The sequence below is a fragment of the Daucus carota genome, chromosome 5 (genome assembly GCF_001625215.2).
Source record: "Daucus carota subsp. sativus chromosome 5, DH1 v3.0, whole genome shotgun sequence".
Taxonomy (NCBI): Eukaryota; Viridiplantae; Streptophyta; class Magnoliopsida; order Apiales; family Apiaceae; genus Daucus; species Daucus carota.
The window spans coordinates 45,350,547-45,371,006 of NC_030385.2; the positions used below are offsets into that span (position 1 = coordinate 45,350,547).

The 20,460-nt window shown below is 31.5% G+C and overlaps 1 protein-coding gene and 1 pseudogene across 1 annotated transcript; both read right to left on the reverse strand.

The window, feature by feature from the left end:
- Positions 1–232: 232 nt before the first annotated feature.
- On the reverse strand, positions 233–2,962 carry LOC108222792 (pentatricopeptide repeat-containing protein At4g21705, mitochondrial-like). The gene is made up of 2 exons (XM_017396706.2): positions 2,771–2,962; positions 233–1,777 (listed from the first exon to the last, which is right to left on the reverse strand). Exons 1-2 carry the CDS (start codon positions 2,960–2,962, stop codon positions 536–538), a joined length of 1,434 nt encoding a protein of 477 aa, XP_017252195.1. The 3' UTR covers positions 233–535.
- A 2,481-nt stretch (positions 2,963–5,443) lies between these two features.
- Positions 5,444–10,392, reverse strand: LOC108222793 (choline transporter protein 1-like; annotated as a pseudogene).
- Positions 10,393–20,460: the final 10,068 nt, after the last annotated feature.

A 20,460-nucleotide genomic window follows, 5' to 3' on the forward strand; every position in this document is an offset into this window, starting at 1 on the left:
AGCGTGAAAAAACGTGCCAAAAAGTAACGTAAAGAAATTAGGGGAACAGAGGGAGTACATGTTTTGATATTGATCCAACACAAATTTCTGTGTATTATTTACTAAAGTTCCACAAATATTTCAGACAAAGTAAGCAAGTTTCACATAAATGATGTTTTGAGCCGTTTGAACTGATATTTTGAGGTTTTTAAAATTGAAATTATTACATATAAATTGGGTTATTTTCAACTAGTATCCATGAAATCTTTATGAAATAAACGTAAATAAAAGAGTTGATGCTTTAAAAAAAAAAAAAAAAATGTAGATGCTACTAGCCTCAGCCGGACAGAACAAATCCAAGTCACAAGGTTAAATTCTCCTATGTCAGCTTGCTAAATTTGACCAACCTTCAAAACTCAAATGCATAACTGTTCTGTATAATGAACATTTGGAAATAGATGGTCAGATGACTCAGATGACTCAGATCTGTAGTATCAGGGGTTCTGACTTCTGAGGCAACTTTAGTGGCCGATATCGAGAAAATTAATGGCAGAAGTCATTCACTTCCGTCTGTTTGAGAATTAAGAATTCTCATGGTATCTTCATCAGCGTCGATTTTATCAGACTTCATCCTTTCTATAATTTCATCGACTCCTTCACCACCTCTTATATTTGCCTTAATCAGAGCATGGTACATTTCTCTATTAACAGGAATAACAGACCTCAAAGAGCTGACAAAAGCTTCAACATCTGTGATCTTGCCCTCCTCGCCAAGCCACTGCAATAAGCTTGAAATCAACACGGGTTTTGGTTTCCAACCTGGACTCTCTTGTGATACTGCCAGAGCTTCCTTCATGCACTCAAAAGCTTTCTCCAGATTTATCATCTGCAAGTACCCAAAAGAAATGATAGCCCAAGAGTTTGGGATTGTTGTCTTGCCGGTGCCAATCATGTTCTTCAGCAGAGTTTCAGCTTTCTCTGTCAATCCCTTTGAACATAACCCTATAAAGAGAACATTTGGAACACGAAAATCAAAAGTCCGGCATGATGATTCCCATTCCTTGAGCACTTTTGTGCATTCCTCGAACTCCCCAAGTCTCACCAACATACCTAGCATTGTTATATAGTCTCTGTTAACTTGTTTCTTGCAAATAACTTTTTGAAGGCCCCAGAGTCTCATGACCTGATCCTTGCTTCCAAGCTTCGCATAGTGCGAGATCAAATGACTATATCCGATAGCATCTTTATTTATCTTCTCCAGTTTCTTCAAGACAACAAGTGCTTTATCCTTATGATCCCCATTGATGTAATGATTGACTGCTGTAGAATACGTGCTCCAGTCCATAGTGATCTGTGGTTGGCTCTCCATTTCTTCCAAAAGCTTTTCCATACTGTTGAAATCCAATTGATCTCCGCAAGTATTAATGCAGATTCTGTAGCTAAAGTTATTAGGAGGGATGCCATTTTTCTTCATCTCTGACAGAAGATCCAGAACTTTCTCAGGTTGATCAGTGCGGGAATATAGACACATGAGATTATTGTAAGCAAGAGGTGAAGTTACGAAACCAATCTCCTTCATTGTCTGCATAAGCGAAAGAGATTTGTCAACAACGCCTTCTCGAGTATAACAATTAAGTAGAGCACCATATGTCCTTTCATCTTTTTCTTTATCAGTCAAGTTGCTGAAGTAGTTTTCGGCCGCATCAATTCCCCGAACCGCGCCAATTAGATCCAACTGCACGGCATGATTTCCAGAAGAATCTCGGCAGTAATTGTTGGTGTTCACCCACTCAGAAAGCTGCATAAAATAAATTTATACCATATCCAGAAATTAGGATTTTAATCTTGTCAGAAGACATTAGTACAAAGCATGATAGCAAAAATTTATACCAACCAGAAAACAAAGGGGAATTTACAAGCATAAAGCAGTTTTTTTGGTACATATAAGTTGGGGGGGGGGGGGGGGGGGGGGGGGGGGGGGAGAGGACTATGGGTGACCCTGCATAATCTCTTATTCGCAGCCTGTAGACTTTCCCATCTCATTTTCTAATTACCCCATTCCCATCTTTGCAAACACCATCATAATCACACCATCGCTCTCATAATTAGAGACTCCACCACATCTCAGTATCTCACCCTCACAATCACAATATCAAACCTTAAAAATTTGAAGCTCAAAACAGTGAAGGAGTAAATTGCTTAAATGCAAATAGCGACTACATTGAGGAAATCGAAAAACATTTTGAGCTAAAACGTCTTGGCTCCACAATGGCTAAAACCAATATGAAAAATAATTTCAAGGCCACGCCATAAGACTTATACAATTCCATATTAACAGTCAAATCAAATAAAACTATAGAAACGCTCCCTATTCCATAATTTCCATCAGCCAATTCAACAAGCCCTTTTTCTTCCCTTTAAAACCGATGATTAGTCACCAAAAAACCCAAACCACCAAAATACTTCTACTGCTCTTTTTTACTATTTTCCCGTCCATTTTGGGCAAGTATATAGGCACAAACATACAAAAAATTCTACAAACATATACTACTTTCGTCTCACTCATTTCTATACAAGATTTTTCAGTGTTTCAAGGCTTCCGTAAAATATAATTCAATTACTTTTTTCTAAAAGTTTTTGCTTTTGAATAAAAATTTAAACAAGAAGGAAAAAAAGCTAAAATAATTTATGAAACTATATTTTATAAAACCTTAAAATACGCACTGAACTCTCCGTCCCAGACTTATACAACTCAACGGGGCCGACACTAAAAGATATTCAAGAAAGAAACCTGGAGGGCATGTAAGTATCGTTTTCGAGACCGTAATTCCCGAACAAACCGCTGCAAATCAGCTGCCTTGACCTTATTTCCCTCCCTGATGTACTGATCAAGCACGGGAACAATACTAGCTTTCGGGTCCCGAAAAGTACTTATCTTTTGAAACAGGCCATTGCTTCCATTTGAGCTTATTTTTGATTTCATGTTTGATCTAATTGCAGTACAATAGGGGGCTTTTCTGGGAGATTAGAAGCCTGTGAAGATTCTGCGAGGTTGAATTGGACCTGATTGTTGATATTGTTGTACCCATTTTTTAAGTGTGGTTGAAAGAACTGAGTCAGGGTTTTAGGGGTCGTTTGGTTGGAGAGGGGGTATGGGGTTGGAACGAGGAATCGGGTTGAGATGGTATGGGTTTGAGGTATCATTTCTGATATCAGGTGTTTGGTTGAGTGATGGAATAAATATGATGGAATTATAATATTTATTAGTTATTAGTTGTAATTACTTTAAAATATCATTAAAGTGATATCTATATACATTTTTGAGTCATTAATTTAATTTTGTATTAATAATTTACATGAAATGATATAGATATTAATGAAATAAAAGAAAAAGAATTTGATTCCAGAAACCCATGTTTCATACCCATCTCCCCCTTTGGGTATGAAAATCTCATACCTTGTGGGTTTGAGGAATGGGGTTGATAAAAGAAAATTTCCAACCAAACACCAGGTATGGGTTTGGAATGAACAAAACCCATACCTGATACCATAGACGCCCCAACCAAACGACCCCTTAGAGGTTTCTACTTTCAAGTTTTCAGGGTTTAGGGTTCCTTCTATTTGAGAAAACCGTACATCTTAAACAATAGTAATTAATTGCTTTTATGAATATACTCCATTAAAATTTCTCAGTTATTACAAATAATATATTTTACTTATTATAAATTCTTCTGTCAAAAGAAAAATTTACTTTGGTTTCATTTCTATTTGTAGTTATAAATTTTGATAATTTCTTTTAAAGTTTATTTTCACCATAATATTAAATCGTGTGTTATGAATTCGTTTTACAACCATATGCAACAAGAATTACATCCAATACGATCGATATCAACTCCAAATATTTCAAAAAAAATTATTTTAGGTTATATTTGATTACAAATCGTATGAAAAAAATTGCATACATGTACTTTTAGTTGCACACGATATTTTTATAATTATTTTAGAAAAATAGTAAAATTACAAAATAAAAAAACTTAATATTTTTGATAAATTCCCTAAAATTTACTTCCATTAACTTTGATACTGCAAATATAAAGATAAAGCTCGATAATATTGTACTGAACAAAGCAATAAGACAAACTTTATGAAAAAAAGATATTATTACAAGAAAAGCTAATATTTTGAAGTAATATTTTTTAAAATCAAAGAAAAGAAACAAATAGAGACATTACAAATAGAGACATTACAAGGCTCGAAAAGACCTATATACTTGCTGTCTCTACAAGAGCTTATCTATGGAAGTGGCAAAGTGTTGCTTTAGGAACTGCGCCAATGATTCCACAGTGTAACAAACATTACTAGGATTCTAAGATCCATTTACAAGCACAAGTGCTAAGAGCAAAGATAAAGCTTAGTACACGCTAGTTGCTTTAGGAATGTATAACACTAAGATATTTGAATACCTGCTCCACTCCAGATCACATCATTTTTTACATAAACATTTGTTGGGCATTCAGTTGAGAATTTGGGGTATTTAAGATTGCAGTGTTGCAATTTTACACTCTCATGCAATAAGTGTTGTAAACAAAAAGGCCTCAGAGCATCTCCAGCAGAGTCTTAACATGTTCCCTAAATATATAATAAAATATTCAATTTTTAAGGGATTACTACATTTTATTGAATGGGAACTCCAACAACATTCCCTATTTCTATTCCCTATTATTATTATAATATTATATTCAACTTGTAAGTAGGAGAGAGAAAGGAGGGAAAGAGGAAGAAAAAGGAGAGAAGTGAATATTTTATTATTTAAAATAGTATGAGGAATGGTTCCACAATCCTTAAAAATGAGGAATGAAGTGGGCATCCTAACTTTTTAAGGGATGGCTAGGACTCTGCTGGAGTTGTGTTTTATGTCATATTCCTTATATTAATAGCTTAGGACACCATATAGGGAAGCTCCTGGAGATGCTCTCAGTGGGAGTCTAGGTGCTCTACTTATATTACAACTGGCCAATCACCGACTGCTAATGAAAACTCAAGCCGCGTCGGTACTCCTCTTCTCCGCCCATCTGGTTCCATTCCTTCCCCTCCTTTACCTAATTCTCCGCCAGGGGTCATAGAAAGATCCTCTTCAATGTCAAGCAGAAGAATGAAGAAAGACAGTGATGAATACAGGGGATAAAAGGAAAGAAGGGCAAACAAATTGTAAATGATATCGGAATCCTAGTATACACACAACACAGGTAGGTTATGACTGTATCATTGCAGATAAACCCCGCTGTAATCAATTAATGTAATGTACTAACGCTGTTTAATCAGATCTCTAGTCTCTTCCTCAAATCAACCTGGCCCTTGAGATTTCTCAAAAGCAACTTACATTCTACAAACTTAATATTAGTACTAGCATTCCGCTTGTACTTCTACACACAAAATTAAGAATAATGTGATGAGACTTATAGCATAAACAAACAATGGGCTACATCAATAATGTGAAAACCAACTTTCCTGTTTATTTCATTACTGTGTCTGATATGCATCCATCATAACTTTGTATGATTCAGATGTGAAAACTAACCGAGCGAATCGGAAACTACAACCAAAAAGGCAAGTAAGCTAACTAAAATGAGGGAAGGGTCACAAAATACATATGGAAATAATGTTCTGTCTTTGCACTCTCAATCATATATTTTCACCGGCACCAGAACCTGACTCCATACTCGCCTTCATAGCTTCAGCCATCATTTTTTCTCTATTCTGTGTTTGCCTTTCCACAGCAACCATATAAAACCCTATATAATATTTCACAGAAAACAGTAAATTGATAAGTCACAAGATCAAGCTCTATCCATATTGATTCATAAAATATAAATACGATATCAACATATCATAAACGGGTCCATAAATCAAAAAAGAAAGTCATCATACCAACTGCAGTTCTGATTGCACATAGCCATAGAGCCCTCGATGACCATGTATCGGCAATAGCTCCTCTCCCCATTTCTCACTACCGCCAACAAGTGCAAAGCATTACAACAAGTCAAATATTACAGCACCAAAAATAAAATTTATCAAGAGCACGAAGCTATATTTTGGGTTATGTATAGAACAAAATATAAACCGAGCTATATTTCAGCCCTTTTTGTTGTTAAAATATAAGCTGTAACGATAACTCCGTCTATATTAGCACAACCACTGCACTTGCTCTTACACAAGATCAAACAAAACCGAGACACGTAGCTCCCCTAAACAAAATATGAACTGAGCTATATTTCAGCACTTTGTTGTTAAAATATAGGCTGTAGCAATAACTCCGTCTATCTTCGCACAACCATTGCACTTGCTCTTACATCAAAGATTGACTTCGTACTTCAAATATACCCCTCAGGCTAGTAACTTTAACTTTCTTACTGACAAACTCTGATTACATTTCATAGCATTCAGAATACAAACGCTAGAAAATAGCTCAAAACCATAAAGTTGCGAAGTTAAATTTCTTAGTCCTTGTTTAGGTGTGAGTAAATTGTTAAAATTAGAGATGAAAAGGTTCTGCTTATTGTTTGGCAGAGAGGAAAGAAATAGGGAAATTCAGGCCCGTTATTTCTCTGTATTGATGTTTTAGAGTATTGATAGCAACCCAAAGGCTAGAGAACTAGAGGCAACTTTAAGGAGTATTTTAATATCATTGATTTTGACAATTGAACTTCGGATAACCTTTGTCTCCAGAAAAAAGTAATATGTATTGTAGAATTTGTAGTACCAGAAGGACTCTTGAGTCTTGACTGCAATACCCCTAGGCTCTACGGCCCTACCCACCTCACCCAAATCCTGTACACCAACTATCATTTATAATTTTATTTAAATATATTTAATCAAGTTTATGCAGGTAAGTTCAACACCTATTTTCCACCAGCTCGACTGACTACCACCATCTAAATCTGTCAAACATGTATGTCAGCCGATGCTTCCGAGCAGCTATCTAGAAGAACTAATCAACAACTTAGTACTATGGGCTACTTCTCGTAACAGAAACACGGAACCCATACTTTAAAAGATCATGAATTAGTAATTAGATTGACAAGCCCTCTAAAATTTGCACTTGCCTTTAAGACAGATGTTGCCATTAAGATACGACGAATGATGGCTATAGGGGAAAGAATGGCAACAATCATCACCCCAGTCATAAAAACAGCAGCAACACGAATATGATTCAACTCCTGAAGAATGTAACAATTGAGAAACAGAAAAATATCCAAAGCTTTTAACATCAAAGACTTAGTATCCCAAACCCACCCTTGCAGAGACAGTGTAGTAGGGATCACGCTTACCAATGATTGGAGAGATTGCACTATTTCCGATCCATCCAGCTGATAATAATATGAAAAACATTTGCATCATAAGTATTTTATAATATCTAGTTCCTTCACTTGGTATGATTGTACCAGGAATAGTTATATACACAAATAGAGGATCACAAAGTATATCTGCTTGTAGAAACAAAAGATTATCACAAAAAAACACAAGTTAAATTGAAAGCAAATGCATTAAAGGAAAACTCTTAAGCAGTCTCTTATCAAATGTAATTCTATAGGAAGAGAGAAAAATGAACTAGGGAGTAAGCGTTCATCAATAATTAGGTTTTATGCTACCATCATATAACCAGCAAAAACAATTTGTGTAATTGATGATAAAAAGAATACCAACTTTTGTATAGAGAGCTTAGAATGATTCTGCAAATGGATGGCAAAAAACATGAAACTTTGTTAAAGCCAACTGCCTACCTGGTTAATAGTTTCTTTTGGATAAAAGGGTTAATAGTGGCCCCGTGCTTTCATATATTTGGTATATCTATGAAGGTCTTACTTATAAAAAAATTATTTCACTAAGATTATTGAAGAGGTGAATTTTAATAAACTAAGCAAATAGCAGATTAGCAAAAGCACAGACAAAGACTTCTTAAGAGTAAAATATAATATGATCTTGCAACCTGACGCAAAAGTAATGTTTATATAAAAAATGAAAATTGACAATAACAAACATTTCAAACATGCCATAAATAGAGTTAATTGACTTTGCAGCTTTAATATTATCCCATGAGGCATGAGCTTTTGTCATCCCTGGTCTTGGTCCTAGAATCAGTTCAAGTATTAATTCATGATCCAACCTCAATCACTATTCTTACACCAACTTAGAAACCCAATCAGCAGTTATTTTTCGAATCAGCACCATAAAAAATAGATACGGGATTAGTAGGGCACACCTTTCAAGTAGTAGAACATCGTGACTGATATTATAAGAACATTGAAGAGGATGACAGTTATCCATGGCATTCCAGCAACAAAATGTCGGATCAGCAAAAGCCATATCACGGACAGAAACAAGGGTACAATTCCACCACAAACAATCAAAACAGGCCAAGCTTTCCCAACATCAGCTACATATCTCTAAATATTAACAATGGATATAAGTATTAAACTTAGAAATTAACAAACAACAATACATCACAATTATGATATTCCATAATACGAACACACATGACACATCATTACTTCTACAGGTGAGCAGGGTTCTTGCAGAGGTTCAATGATTAAGGATTAATAACTCTACGAACAAAATGAATAAATTAAGGTTAAAGATTATTGACCTTCAAGACTGATGAATGTGAGTTGATAGACCTGTGAATGGATTTATCTATGAGAATGTCATCAACAATGCTCACTCCACCCATCTCCCTCCAATGCCGCAAAGAGGCATTTGATGCACGCGCAATAAGCTGGCAGCTCCAATAGACTACATCATGGGGGGAAGGAAAAAGTAGGTGTTAATTGCAGCAAATGTGTTCCTGAGCTGGATAGAAGAATTTTCACTGTGTAATAGCTGTGAGTATCACGGACAGTCATTTTTTCACAACCAAGTGCACAAGATGTCTCTTTACTTACCATTTACACTTGGAAACACGATGGGGTAGCAAGGACCTTGAAGCTGAAGAGAACTATTTCTTAGTTGAGGGGTTAAATCGGCAAAATAGTCATAATTTCTATCAATCCAGTCATCTATTGAGAGACGAATATCGCCATCAGGATAATCACATACCCAACCTAGAGAATCCTCTGACGGGTTAGGGCAATCCAACAAACAGACACTTCTAGCATTGCCAAGCTTGAACTGACTATTCTTCAAACCACTTTGGTAAACCTGGTTAGGATTTAGTCAGTAATGAAGTTCCAGTTCACGAAGGTTACGATGTGCATGTCTGTTACCACATACATTGCCCTCGTAGTCCAAGCCAAAATTAAGCCTGTGAAACCAAATTTTGGTCATGACAATAACCAAATAAGGGAAAAAAAGCAAAACAATTAATGACTGACCCAAGCAAGAAAGGCAGTAACATTTGGATATACATAACAAGAGAGCTGTGATATATAGTAGTCTGCGGAAGGAAGTTTCAATTTGCATTACTTGCAGTTTGTTAAATCTACTTCAAGAAAGTAAAACATGTGATTTATCCTTTTGTTTGCTAAATAAGTCATGGTCATAACTAAGATGCTAAATTTACGCTATGGAAAACACATTACTAGTAATTAATGATGTATGATAGATAGACCCTAAATATGGGAAGCCGGATTGTTGCATCACACCATTAGCCGATCAATACTTGGGTCTAACAAAGCAAGACAACTAATCATAACAAAAAATTATGCCAGATTGCCAGCCACCTGTTTACACTACACATGGACTGTTGGCATTACTGTCTGTTAAACCGCAGCTTCTGTGGACAATTGCTTTGCTTGATTAGTTTCATCCTACTCGTTTAATAGTTACTTCAAAGTTAATTTTATTTAGCAAAAACCATGAGAACCTCCCAACTTGATGAACCTATAACCTAATTAAAACCTATTTTTACATAACAAAGCCAAGATACTATACAAAAGCAAAATATAAAACTTTCTGAAAAAGACCCTTAATCTTGCTCAACAATACAGATCAAACCAACAGATCAAAAACACATTTAAAAAAAAAAAACTAAAGTTACCCTTTTAGGGCATAAAATGTGCAAAAGCAAAGCAAGCATTGGGCAGTGTGAACATCATATTTCTTCAAAATATAAAGATAACAAAAGCAAGTACCTCAAAGGGTTTCCTTTGTTAAAAGCAAAGCTGGAGTTAACAATCATGGCAACCCAGAAAGCAATGAAGAAGACAAGAAACACTACATCTCTACACTTCCTATTGTGCTTGATGATGCCATTATTATTACCACCCATTTCAGTTGAAGCTGGGTGTGTTGTGCTTACAACAGCTCCCAATGGCCCTCTCATATTAGAGCAACCCCAAGATTGCACACTCTTCTTGCTCATATTTGGTCTAGGTGGACAAGATTTAGGGGTTAATATCAAAAATTAGTCCTACAACGCTACTACTTATCCCCTAAAAATTTTAGAGGAGAGAAAACTCATCCCCTATAATGTCACATCATCAATATTACCTATATAATATAACATATATTTACTTCAACTCTACCTCTTCTCACCTATATTACCTTAAATATTAAATAAATATTAATTTTTAAATTATAAGTAACAAGTATAGATAATACCATTGGAGTAAAATAATTTTTTGCTTACCTATATTTTAAGTAACCATTATTTTATTATTTTTTAAGTAACCAGTACAGGGATTACCCTTGGAGATGCTCTTACTCTGTGTGTGTAAAGGTTGCTAAAATTGCAGAGTTTAGAGCATCTCCAACGCAGGTCACCTGTTAGCTTTAAAATCTACGTGTCAATCCATATACCTAATATGTCAAAAAAACACAACTCCAACGGAGAGACCTTTTAGCAATATTTTTAGATACCGAAAAATCAGCACGCTACATTTGCTGTATGAGAGCCTGTCATCTATATCATATCCACGTCATTTTCTTTTAAAATCCAACTCAAAAGAAAATTTAACTCTGCTTCAACCTAGGTTATTATATATGTATTATAATATTATAATTATATTATATATATTTGTATAGCTTTTTTATTTTATAATTTAATTTTATGTATTGTTAAGTGTAAAAATATTTGTATAAAATAAATAATATAATAAAAATAATATAATAAAACTAATATAATAACTTATATAGTTATTTAACGTCAATTGTGAATTTTTAACAAAGAAAATTAGTAAATCTTTTACATAATATAAATAATTTTTGTTGATTAGTTTTTTCAAGTTTTTATTATTATAATAGTATCGGTATATATGTTTTTATTAATTATATTTTTTATTTTCACTTATATTAAATAAAAAAATAATTAATTTTATATTTTTAATTCTTTCAAACTCTTTTTATCAAAAGATAATTAGCTTGAAATCTTTCACTTTAACTTTGATTCTTGCCCTTCTAAATTTCATTTTTTTTATTTATAACAGATAATATTATACCTTAAATCATTTTTACAATATTTCAATTGAAATATTTAAGATACTATTATTATTATATTGCAAGTATATATGTATTGTTCTTGTTTTTTATAAATAATATTGTTATGTAATATTATGTGAAAATGTTACTTTACTGTCAATCAAATTTTTAAAAAATTATAATATAATAATATAAAAATGTTAAATATTTATAATTAATCATTATTATAAAAGATATTATTTTGTTGTCAATAATATAGAATAAAAACTAAATAAATTATTTTATTGAAATTTATAATTAACATTTAAAATAATATTTTAGATATAGCTAATGATTTTAGCTAATACCCACTGGAGCAAAAATCTTTACAGGCTCAAAATTTTTTTAGCTAATGATATTTTAGCTAACAGTTTCATCTTCAGCCTTGGAGATGCTCTTAGGGAGGAGAGTGGGGGATTAAAAGGACATGCGCGGAAAGAGCGTGTAAAAGAGGAGAAATGGAAAATATGAAGATGGGGGCAGCTCTAAACTTTCACAACAAATCCAACAATAAAAAACATAAGCCAGCTTATAATAAAAAGAAGTGATTAATTTGGTAGCCAAACACCCACAATGTTCTAACACTGATATAATTATTAAAAAAAAAATCTCACTGGTCACTAAGTTGATAATAAATGTTAACGGTCCCCCTGCATTCACATCAATTCCACCAATTAAAAAAAATCATTTTCATAAAAATTGGTGTTTATTATGTGCCACACATATTAGGAAAACAAGTAAAAATAATAGTGTTAATCTTAATATATCAACTCTAACAACATGTCTTGTTGTTCCGTGTTATTATTAATATAGAAATATATTTGAATTGTAGTTGGATGGAAATGAAAAGGAGAGACGAGGGAGATGTATTTAAATGGGAGAAAGTTAATTTTTTATTGATAAAAATGATTTAGGATATGCATAGATGGTGTATCAAAAATAAGACATTTGTTATGTCCTAGTGTTCAAGACTCTACTAGCACGTCGTTGGAGCACTCATTTGCTTTAAATACCTTAAATTTTGATTAGAATTTAAAAGCATATGATACTTAATATAAGTCAATATATTATTATTAAATATTAACCAATTTTTGATTGAATCAATTGACTTTTGACCGTTTTAAAAAAAACGTACTTTGACATGATTTCTGATTAATCAGAGGACGGGATTCATCCGAACTCCGATTAATTGGCCGAATTTTAGAACAGTATGTAGAAATAACCAAAATATCTCTTGTATGATTTGGTGATACTAACTATTTATAAATTTTGACTAAAAATATCAGAATAATATACAATTGACATCCAGATATCACCAATACACATTTAAAAAAATGGATATTATGTAAAAAATTATAAAAAAACTGTTAAAAAGAAAAGACAAAGACGCATTTCAGAAATATGTGTCACTCAAAACTTCAATATTCTATCTCCTTCAAAGCTTCACTGCCCTATTAGAGTTATAACTCTTTTCATTATCAATTAATTGATCTTCAGGATCCAAAAGGAATGCAATTTTGATGTGATAGTCAGGGGACTTCATGTTCCTAACTTGGACATCAACCACATAAGTCTCTCTGGCCATCTTCATCAATAGATTCATAGCATACTTGTTTGTTATAGCCCCCTCTTCACCTTTTGACTTAATATTTGTTTAAACTTTATCATAAGTTGTGGCGAGTTATAACGGCCTTCTTCCACAAGAAACTTGGAAGCAAACCTTGCCACAACATTACAATAATTCACATTCATAATCTTTTTTTTTATATGTTGTGAGTTATACATTGATAGATCCTGAATTTCATTGGACTACCAAATATAGCCTTCCAATATGGTTTTCTAAATTCCCTCACCCACTTTGTTGCACGGCCATAAACCATGTACAATTACTTCATCCTCAACATAATAGGTAAAAACTATTGTTTTATAAATATGGAGTTTGTCCTCCATGCTCCTGATAATCTCCTAAAAATGAGTACTGGACAGTGGTGCCTTTACTCATGTGTTCACTTGTTCAAACTCTGTAAACATGCATCTATCCTTAATGAAAGGATATGAACATGCAACACAACATAACATCGAAAAAAATCACTTGGTCGAAAAAAATCACTTGGTGGCATGATCAATAGAGGAAGTTGAAAAATGAAATATATAGTTAACAAAAAATTCACTAGAAATCAACTTGACAAAGCAAGGCAAGGACCAACATTAATTCTCTTGGAGTGAATTTTTAGCCCCGAAAAGGTTCCAATCATGGCTGATATTTAATCAGAATAAACACATGAAAAAGAATAATATTCAAATTATATAATTTTTTACCGTTTAACAAAATAAATAAGATATGTCCACTTTGATTAGAATGTTGGATACCAACATGATAACATAGAAAACAAAAAATTAATATTCAGATTATTGAATTTTTTACCGTTGTACGACATTATGTAAAATCAAGGACAAAAATTTAAGGACCCTCTTACCCCTCTCAAGATCCGCCTCTAGTTCCAATCATAGCCGGTGCCCTTTACTCCTGTGCTCAATGCATCTACTGTTAATGAAAAGATACTAACCTGCAACACAACAAAACATTAAAAAAACTCACTTGGTGGCATGGTCAATATAGGAAGTTGAAAAATAAAATACTATTAACAAAAAATTCACTAGAAACCAACCTGACGAAGCAAGGCAAGGACCATTAATTCTCTTGAAGTGAATTTTTAGCCCTGAAAAGATTCTAATCATGACTTGTGCCTTTACTCCTGTGTTCACTTGTTCAAACTCTCTAAACATACATCTACTGTTAATGAAAAGATACTAACATGCAACACAACATAACATTAAAATACAACATAACATTAAAAAAAAAACTCACTAAAAAACTCACTAAGTGTTGGTGGCATGGTCAATAGAAGAAGGGAAGGAAAAGAGCAAGCTAAACATTGTGTATTGTGTAGTATAGATGAAGATGTCATTTCATTTTAATAATGTTTTGACAAAAATAGATAATAGACTGTCCAAACAACCTGGTACAAAGTATTGAGAGTCGAAAACAATAGTTGGTGATCAAGAAAAGGGAACACAAAATCATTTGGCAGCATTGTTTTAGGGCGCATGATATTATGGTTCATTTATATTAGCTACCAAAATTTGTCACGTATAAATGAAGAATTGAAGTGGTCTAAAATTTACTCTTCAAAAATCATACAGCATCTTATTCAATTTAGAATTTGTTTGTTTTTTAATCTAACTTTTTGTCAATATAAATTTTAAAGATAAATAAAATATTAATTTTTAATGTAATATATATACATCTTTAATCCTTTTGAAAACTAATGTACTTGAACCTAGAATAAATATACAAATGTAAATTGTATATCTACTTTATATGCTAAGGATATTAAAATATTATTAAATAACCAATCTTTAATTTTATTAAATTATAGTTACATATCAAAGACAAAAATATTACCACACTTTGAGAATTTTATAAGTTTAATAACTATCAATTGAAAAAAAAAATCTAAAGTAAACTTATGTTATATACTTCTAAAAAATATGCTTGTTTTCACACCATAATACTTAATTTCAGAAACTTAAGAATTTTAAGCAATCATACAAAAAAATTGTCTACCAGGATTTTGTAATTATTTTGAGAACAATTTATTAAATTTGTGAAATGTAATCTTAAATAAATTAAAGGTGTTCATTTTTCATCGTTTTTAAAGCTAATTCACTTCTTGGTGTAAATATTTAATTAAAGTTCTTATTAGTTCAACAAATTTGTACATTTTTTAATTTATTCAATTAACTCTATATATTTATGTGATTTTTCTGGGAGATTAGAAGCATGTGAAGATTGTGTGAGGTTGGATTGGACGTGATTGTTGATATTGTTGTCCCCATATTTGAGTGGGGTTGAAACAAGTGAGTCAGGGTTTTAGGTAAGGATAGAGCAAGATCGAACCAAAAATCAAAACCGAAACTATAAAAATCGAACAAAACCGTATCATTAAAAATCGAACCGGTTAATAACTGAACCGAATAAAAACCGAACCAATAATATGGTTGCAGTTTGGTTTTGAAATTCTTAAAACCGAATACAAACCGAACCAAACCGAATAAAATATATAAATATTTTTAAAATTATATATATATATATATATATATATATATATATATATATATATATATATATATATATATAGGGGAGGTTCAAAAGAGACCAGAGTTAAGAGAGAGACCTGAGAGACCGTGCATCTGACCATTGATTATTATCTGATCCTATGGCTTAAATTTTATACATCTATATTAGTATTAATACATATTTAACACTGCAAGGATAGTATTTGTAAATTTTAAATACGATTTCCATATACATAATAAATGTGTATTCAATCAGCATTATTACCATATTAAAATGCTAATCAATCAATATACTTATATAAAGGAGAAGCGAGGGGCGTGTAGGTGGCGCTTCTCAGATAGCTCCGTTCTATTTTTCTAATTTTCTGGAATTTTTGGATGAAAGATATCAAAAAAAAAATTATTTCAGATTAATTGATATGGTATATATCTTGGCATAAATTAATCTGATTCTGTTTCAGTTTATTTATGGAATATAATAAATTGCAAGTATTAATCTGATTCCGTTTCAAATTATTTATGGAATATAGTAGCTTGCAAGTTTTTTAATATGATTCTATTTTAGATTATTTAATTATGGAATAGAGTAGCACACAAGTTTCTCGGCACCTATAAATACCCTTATAGGTTGTAGGGTCTTGGATCATCTAAACACAACTTACACTCTCTCTAGATATCACAGTTAGGGGTGCGTATTCGATTCGGTTAACCGAAAACTGAACCGAATAACCGAAATAATTTCGGTTCGATTAATCGAAATTTATATTTCAGTTCGGTTTTCAGTAGCCAAATTTTCATTTTTCGGTTATTCAGTTATCCGGTTTTTTAATCGCATTTAACCGAAAACCGTACGGTTAACCGAAGTTTTATTTACTTTATAAAAAAAAAATCAGGTGCAGGTGCAGGTGACATTATCAAATGAATATATCAGGTGAAGGAACAGAGGCATGGCTACTGGCTGAAGACTTTTTTTATTAACTTGAATTGTGAACTTAAATATTTTTAACTATTGTCTTAAAGTGACTCATTGGAGACTTGCAGTTATAGTTTTAAAGTAACAAATTATATTAATGCTTGATGTAATGATGTTTATTCCAAATTATTTTCATAGTTTTCACTTTTCAGAGGTTTTCTGAAAATTTCGATTTTCGGTTCGGTGACAAAACTGAAATTAATTTGGTTCGGTATTCGATAGAGTTTTTCATGGAATTTCGGTTTCGGTTAACCGAATGCACACCCCTAATCACAATGATATATGTTTGTTGGTTATTCTGTTATAATATTTTTTTGGTCGTTGGACGTATTTGTTTTTATTTGCAAACTTACTGTCTGTTTTATTGGGCGATCGATGTATATAGCTAGATGTCAGCAATCAGTCCTATTAAAGAGCCGTATGCTTTTTATATGCAGGAAGTGGTGTATGTGTTTAAGAAGTAGTGTTTGAAAAAATGAATGACAACGTTAGTCAAGAACATGATTACTTTTCAAAAAGAAAAACACAATTAAAATTAAGATTCGTCGTGCTTCAAATCGTTAATTACATGCATAAATTTATTATCATTTTTTCACTCATGAATTATAGTCCAATTTTGCAGTTTTAAATATTAATATTGGTATTGTATCGAGATGTTTATAATATAAAATTTATTTTATTCTACAAATATTAATTTTGGATCATTAATATAATTTTTATAAGTCGCCGCAAATTGATTTTATTCTACAAATATTAATTTTGAATTATTAATATTATTTTTATAGGCCGCCGCAACGCGCGGCTTCTCAACTAGTTTTATTACTATGTGTCACAATCTTCCATAATTGCAAAACACACGCTTCAGTTGCTAAAGAAACTTAAAGATCATGATTGCATATTGTTCCCATAATTAGAACAAATCTTTTCATAATTTAACTATCTATCTTTCTTCTTTATTATGAGTTCACGTTTACTCCTATATTATTTTACATAAGATTCTTTAAGGTGTTTATCAGAAACATGATAAGAATTTTACGTAGAAAATTGAAAAAGTTGCTATTAATTATTTAATATTTTAATTATGGAGATTCCATAACTTGTTCATACAGTGATAAGAATAAATACATTTTAATATCAAAATAAAAAAAATTACAATGATATCAATGAGGTTTCACTTGTAAATTCCGCAAAATATATTGTACTTATTACTATATTTTATTGTCTAATTTATACTTTTTATTAAATTATTAACTTAAATTCAAAAGATTCTTTAAGGTGTTCCTCATACACAACATAAAATTAAATCTCTTTGTATTATTTTTGATAAAACAAAAGCTGGTTTAAGGTGAGAAGATATGATAGGGAGATTCGTTAAGGTGTTCGTAAAGGGAGTGTTAAGAATTATTCATTTTTGTTTAATTTTAGTTGAATTCCTACTTTTAATAATTTTCGAATACATAATAAAATCAATAATGTCTTTTTACCATCAATTAAAAGTAGTTAATATATTTTTAATTCTTTTAGATATTGACGTTATAAAATTTAAAAAAAATATTTCACTAGATATTCAAATTAATCTCTCATAAATTTATTATTATTAAAAAAGTGAGAAAATTTATCTGGACTTTTGGGAAGGTGAATAGAGATTTGAAAAAGTTTGTATTAAAAATCTAACGTTTAATTTATATGGAGATTCTATAACGTGTTCGTGAAAGTGATAAGAATAATTATATTTAAATATTACAATTAAAAAATTAAAATTACAACAATATCAATAGAGTTCAACTTGTAATATCTGCAATATCTCATACTTTCGTTACACTTATAGTATATTTTACCTACTATCTTAAAATTTTCAAATATTAATTCAATATGTTCTTTTGTAGAGATTCTTTAAGGTGCTACGTTGCAATAGAATAAAAATGCATAGTTGTGTTTTTTTAATATCTACTAAGAGCATCTCCAGCAGCTTCCCTATATGGTGTCCTAAGCTATTAATATAAGGAATATGACATAAAACACAACTCCAGCAGAGTCCTAGCCATCCCTTAAAAAGTTAGGATGCCCACTTCATTCCTCATTTTTAAGGATTGTGGAACCATTCCTCATACTATTTTAAATAATAAAATATTCACTTCTCTCCTTTTTCTTCCTCTTTCCACCTTTCTCTCTCCTACTTACAAGTTGAATATAATATTATAATAATAATAGAGAATAGAAATAGGGAATGTTGTTGGAGTTCCCATTCAATAAAATGTAGTAATCCCTTAAAAATTGAATATTTTATTATATATTTAGGGAACATGTTAAGACTCTGCTGGAGATGCTCTAATAGAGATTCCTTATTTTGATTAATATGGAGATTCATTAAGGTGTTCTCAAAAAACTACACGGTTGTGTTTATTTTAAAATTTACTGATAGAGATTTATTAATTTGATTATTATGGAGATTGATTGAGGTGTTTTAAAATACAAGGTTCTAATGAGAGATCTAATAATATTTTTTTTTGCAAACATTGTGTTCTATATCAAGTGTTTTGAATTCAATGTAAGAACACACACACACATAGGGGAGGGTTCTGGTACAAACTTACAAACTTACAAACTTTTTTTGTTCAACACATATATAACTTGAGTTCAACATTTTTTTAAAATATTTTGTTGAACGTCGATTAAAATTGTGTTGGAGAATTACATAAACTAATTTTTCAATGTAAGAACTAAGTTAAACGCATTATATAACCAATATTTATCGTTCTCGACCCTACCCAAACCTCAGAGGTATAGTTTAAGTATCTCTATAAATATATTCAACACAATGATAACTAATGTTCTACACCCAATGTTGAACCCCAGTTATAAATGTGTTGAATGCACGATTTATCTGTGCGTTATTTTTAAAATTATGATGTTTTTTCAATAATTTTCAATACAGATACTTTCTATAACTAAGAATTACAAGGTTAGGAAAATAAAAAAATTTGAAATTTTTTTTTGTAAGTTTGTAACTTAAAAAAGTTTTTATTTGATCATATCTCTATATACATATACATATAAAAATAATAATATCTTAATTTGAAATTGTAGATTTCCTTATAATTTTAATATATGGTCCATGTTTAAAATGTGAATCCAACCGGAATAAAAGTAGTACTACTGCCATTCTGTTGACAGAGGCTATTTCTGTTTCCAAAATAAGAAAAATATAACAAGATTGCACACCAAGTGAAGTGCTGCTAACAAGTTTGTACACTAACTCAAGCTTATAATCACTTTTTTTTTATAAGCAGCTTATAATCACTTTAGTTTGATGGTATATGGATGATAAGTTATCTATGATTGATTCTTGTGTAATAATAGTTGTAAAATGTCCAAAAAAGTAAGGAATGTGTTTAGCCTTCCAGTGACATTGTCCTTGATTATTATCCTATTCTACAAAATATTAATTCTTTACGCATTGTTTTTTTAGAAATTCTAACATTCATCTGATATTAAAAAGAGGATAAAAAAAATTTTAATTTGGTTTTAAACCAAAACCGAACCATTTCAAATCGAAATCATAATTAAAAACCAAAACCACGCCAATGGTATTTGATTTGGTTTTGGTTTTTGATTTTAGAAACCGAATAAATATAGTTACGATTGAAACCAAACCACGCTATTCTCTAGTTTTAGATGTTTAGGTTCGTTCTGTTTTTGCGCTTCTCTTTTTCTTTTTTTCCAAAGGAGAAAATTCACAGTATTGTTAATTTGTTATACTTGGTCCCGGTTAGTTTGTAGTATTTGAAAAAACCGTACATCTTGAACAATAATTAATTGCAGGTCTTGTTTTTATGATTATACTGCATTAAAATTTCTCACTTATTAGAAACCTTAACTATTTTAGTTACTCCTTCCATTCCAAATTAGATGAACTA